This window comes from Chelonus insularis, unplaced genomic scaffold (assembly GCF_013357705.1).
Source record: "Chelonus insularis isolate UGA/USDA-ARS -01 unplaced genomic scaffold, ASM1335770v1 scaffold_714_pilon, whole genome shotgun sequence".
Lineage (NCBI taxonomy): Eukaryota > Metazoa > Arthropoda > Insecta > Hymenoptera > Braconidae > Chelonus > Chelonus insularis.
The window spans coordinates 1-4,309 of record NW_023276795.1 but is presented as its reverse complement, the minus strand read 5'-3'; the positions used below and the strand labels follow the sequence as shown (position 1 = coordinate 4,309).

Below are 4,309 nucleotides of genomic sequence, written 5' to 3'. Positions count from 1 at the left end.
ATTGTAATTCCTCTTTTACTCTAGCAAAAATCATAGAACTATGGATATATTTTCTATCTAAATTATTAAACAATAAAAAAAGAAAAATGTTATCTAATTTTGATTGTAATCTGGGTGGAATGCACGGAATTGAAACATAAACAGCGCTGCATTTAGATATGCCACGATGGCTTCCCAACGGATTGTTACTTTCGTACTCATCGAAGTACAAGAAAAGGGGTAAAACTGTTTTGTCTCTATCATTTAAACTTAGATTTTTCCACAATTCAGCTTGGACAAAATTAGAAATGATTTTCGTGTCTTGTTTCAGCGAATCTATATAATTTAATGTTTCATCGAAAACAGCAGGTAATTCGAAAAATTTTTTTAAAACAAAACGCAAAGGTATCATTTGAACAGTTACATCTAATATTTTTAATTCATTTAATGAACCACGACGACGGAAATCTTTTCTTTGACCTATTATGAATGATACAGGTGGAATAAAATTTTTTGTTTTCTTAAAATCCTGAAAAATGGAAGATTCTGTCGTTAAATGAGTGAACTGTGAAAATTGATCATAAATATTTTTAATTTTTTGTCCGTTCTCATTTTCATTACTGCAGATATTAGACTCGGGTTCATTACAAACAGTTTTGATAATTTCAGGCACTATAATTTGTACTAAATTGCCAACATCATTAAGAATATCGAGCGCTCGCTTTCTGGGTACGTCAGCATATTGGAATAACTTTGCCGCAAAAAGTAGCCATGCCTTTTTAAAATCTAATCTATCTGAGTTTGATGTGGATGGCCCAGAACTTTTCATATCACCGAGCTGTGCTTTTTCGAATTCTAACTCGCCAGATGAAAAATTTATATTTTCATTTGTAGTATTTTGTATAGCTTGATTGATGCCATTATTCTCGTTTATTAATTGTTCACTACATTTTTTCCTTTTTTTATTCGGTGGTTCACTTGTGTTTTGACAATGTTTTCTGTGTATGTGTGAGCGAAGAGAATTTACAGACTTAAAAGTCCTGAGGCAAGATACTGCACCACAACTAAAGCTTGTCGAATTACAATGTGTGAGTTTAATGTGACTAATAAATTGTCGGATCTCTTCTAAATTTAAATTGCATGGTTTACAAGTAAACACCATTTTATCAAACGATATTCGGATTACGGTTTTCGTTAAGAATCTGTTGAGAAATTTGGCCTATAATAGCAACAGTCTCTCGGCTACAATTATCTATCGGTGAATTAATATTATATAACGCTTTTTTAATAAATGTCCAAATCGAGTACACCCTAGCAGGAAATTCACAATATAACGCATAAAATATTCTAACGGTCAAATCAATGGTGTGTAACACTGTTTGACATTGGTAGATTGTAGGATTTTTTATACAATCATTGATATAAATATAAAAACTTTTTAAATTTACTAAAGGTCCCACGAAGATTGGAATTGGCTGAAGCGTTGTGTTGGAGTTGTTACAAATTTGTCGCTGGTTATCTAGAGCTGCATCGATGTCTGCTGCCGTCTGAACATGAATAAAAAAACTTTCTTGTTTTTCTCTGATCGAGAGCAATTTCTCAGCCCCAATATGCTTCCTAGATGGTTTTATAATGTATGGTAGCAGATATAGTAAAACTGCGTCCTTGTTATGTTGTGCAAGGGATGGAAGCGCTTTAAAAAATCCTAAATCGTCGCCATTGAGCGCTCTGCAATCTTCAAGACTGTTTATGATGACAGTTCTAGCGACGTCCCACCTTTCAAATAATGAATCTTCGCGATCGGGATACAGCCGTTGAAAATCAAGAGCCACCTAAATAAAATAGTATAAAATGAAATAATAATATTAGCAAATGTATTTAGCAACTATCACACAATACTTTACCAATTCTGGGCCCTGTCCTCCTTTTAGAGCTGGAAGCTCTGCAAAATAGTCGTGGACTGTACAATTTTGGTTCAACCGTGTTTTTCGAACAGGATATGATTTTATCCAATGTTCTTTCACAGAATCCGGTGGACCTATATTCGTGGCAAGCCACTCAGCTGCTGCTTGTTCCTCATCTGAAACGTGATTTCAAATATTTTAGTAACAAATAGTCGAATTGAATTAATATTTTTTTATATTTACAACATTATGTTACTTAAGATTTTAAACAAGTTTATTAGCTCTAATATTGTAAATAAAAATCATTTTTCATACCAGTGGCTGCCAAAACTTCAGGTACTGATTCTCTTTGCGTGGCAGTCAATAATCCTTGAGTCCGTAATTTATCTTTTAAATATTCAAAATGTTCAACAAGGGTGCCCTTTCTATTCCTTTTTCTTCTCCGATTGGTTATCGTACCATCTGGATTCACAATTCTTACACATGCAGAATCATATGGTGAATAATATATAAATTTGGACTCACTCGGAAATATTAAAGCAATTTCTTCTGACCACTGAGCAAATGTTTCGCCTTTTATTCTAAAAGTATATTAATCAGAAAAATAAATCCATGTTATTTTTGATGGATTTCATACAAATTAAAATGCATGGTACAGTGACCTGTACTATTTATTGCCAATGTCGAATGTATAATTATTAGTGATAATTTTTAAACAATATTAACAAATATTTTTAGAAATTAAAGAAAAAATTAGGAAAATTATGAATTTTACTACTTACGAAAATGAAAATGTTTCTTGTATTTCTGGATCTCGGTGCACACGTTCAAATTGACGATCCTTTTCATCTCCAACAACGATGCGAGAAAGTAAATTTCTGAGATTTTTTTTTAATCTCTCTTTCTTCAAATAATATAGAATGATGCTCTTCCCGTCAGTACTTCTTAATATAAGTTGATATATTCTCTATAAACAATAAAACTTTTAGTAAAATTAGATAATATCACGGAAATTTTAATGTCAAAAAAGTAAACTGTATTTTATTATTAAAAACACTGAAGAATATAAGATGGTTCCGAAGTAAAATAAATTATTCAATCATGTTATTGTACGCATCAGAAACGTAATTTGAAATTAGGTTTAATAAATATTAACCGTCAAGAAAATGATTTATATTAGAAAATAATAATACTTACATGGTTTTTTATTTCCGGTCTTCCGAAATGTCTGACGACGTTCTGTACGATGAAACAGAAATTATTTATTTATGCAATTTTCAATTCTCGAATAACAATATAGAAATGATTTTACATGCAAACGATACAATGATTAGACTCACTTGATTAATAAGTTCCGGTTTATCGATATATTTCAGAAAATCCTGTATTCCAATAAAAATGATTATATTTTCGTCAGTCTTTAATTTTTAATTTATCATAAAATAAAACAGATTGAATTTATATTTACATACCATCTTCCCGTAATGCAAATCAAAATAAATATGTATATAAATACAATATAATAAAAGATATATTTTATTGTGTTTTGAGTAATGAGAATTACATTCCTACTCTTTTGTATTAATTCTACAGAACAGCTGTTCTATAGAATTCTATCTAGATAGAAGAAAATTAGGGTTAGTGTTGTATATAGGAATGTTGAAACATCGATTGAAATAGATTTATATGCTACTTGTTTACGAGTACAACACATGCTTTAATAACATGCAATAACTATATGCATATATATGATTTATTTTATTCTTATTATCAATGAAAACATCAATTGCATACTACAACGAAATATATCTGACCATGTCAGTACACGCACAAAACTTAAGAAACAAAAGTAATACTTACGCAGAGTAACTAATTAAGATTTTTATAATTTCATATAAAGTCACACAAATAAACTTAACACAACACTGTTTAAGTTTATAATAAATTATGATTATATAACGTGTTGCCACCAATATTAAACGTAACGAAAAATATGAATGTCGTTATCTATGTTTACAGTATGGAAAAACTAACTATAGCACTTACAATACAAAGAAAGATTGTGTTGGACCGCTAATTCGAAGATTCCCGACCCAGCACGGAAACTCTCGAGAATAGAAAAAATTATAGGAGAGCACCCGAATTTTTCCTACCACACGGATCATAATAAATTATATACAGATTCTCATTTTTTTCTAGTCACTTACTAATTTTTGTTTAAAGTTTGAATAAAAATTAATATTTATCGAATATTACCGTGCTGCATAAGAATTTTTACTTTTACTCTTCTTAATAAATATTGAATCTATAATAAAAATTTTAAAAGGATTACTAATTTTTCTTTGAAGGTTGTCTTAATTTTTTAGGGAATTGACATTTGCGCGTGGATTGTTGTGCTGAGCACGGTAATTTTTATTGGAATTTTT

At 30.1% G+C, this 4,309-nt stretch overlaps 1 protein-coding gene across 2 annotated transcripts; it reads right to left on the bottom strand.

Moving 5' to 3' along the window:
- Nucleotides 1-1,119: 1,119 nt before the first annotated feature.
- Nucleotides 1,120-3,895, bottom strand: LOC118073972 (uncharacterized). 2 transcript variants are annotated; one of them, XM_035094793.1, is made up of 8 exons: nucleotides 3,744-3,895; nucleotides 3,356-3,500; nucleotides 3,224-3,265; nucleotides 3,081-3,122; nucleotides 2,666-2,850; nucleotides 2,199-2,464; nucleotides 1,884-2,059; nucleotides 1,120-1,811 (listed from the first exon to the last, which is right to left on the bottom strand). In XM_035094793.1, exons 2-8 carry the CDS (start codon nucleotides 3,356-3,358, stop codon nucleotides 1,146-1,148), a joined length of 1,380 nt encoding a protein of 459 aa, XP_034950684.1. In that variant the 5' UTR covers nucleotides 3,359-3,500; nucleotides 3,744-3,895; the 3' UTR covers nucleotides 1,120-1,145. The 2 variants fall into 2 exon arrangements, with proteins under 2 accessions (XP_034950684.1, XP_034950685.1); XM_035094794.1 differs by having other exon boundaries at nucleotides 3,356-3,358.
- Nucleotides 3,896-4,309: the final 414 nt, after the last annotated feature.

Bases quoted from the DNA above. Each gene is read 5' to 3' on its own strand.
- LOC118073972 (XM_035094793.1), bottom strand. The intron at 2,060-2,198 runs GTATGAAAAATG...ATCACGTTTCAG, and splicing joins TGAAGTTTTGGCAGCCACTG to ATGAGGAACAAGCAGCAGCT. The intron at 1,812-1,883 runs GTAAAGTATTGT...TATTTTATTTAG, and splicing joins GAGGACAGGGCCCAGAATTG to GTGGCTCTTGATTTTCAACG.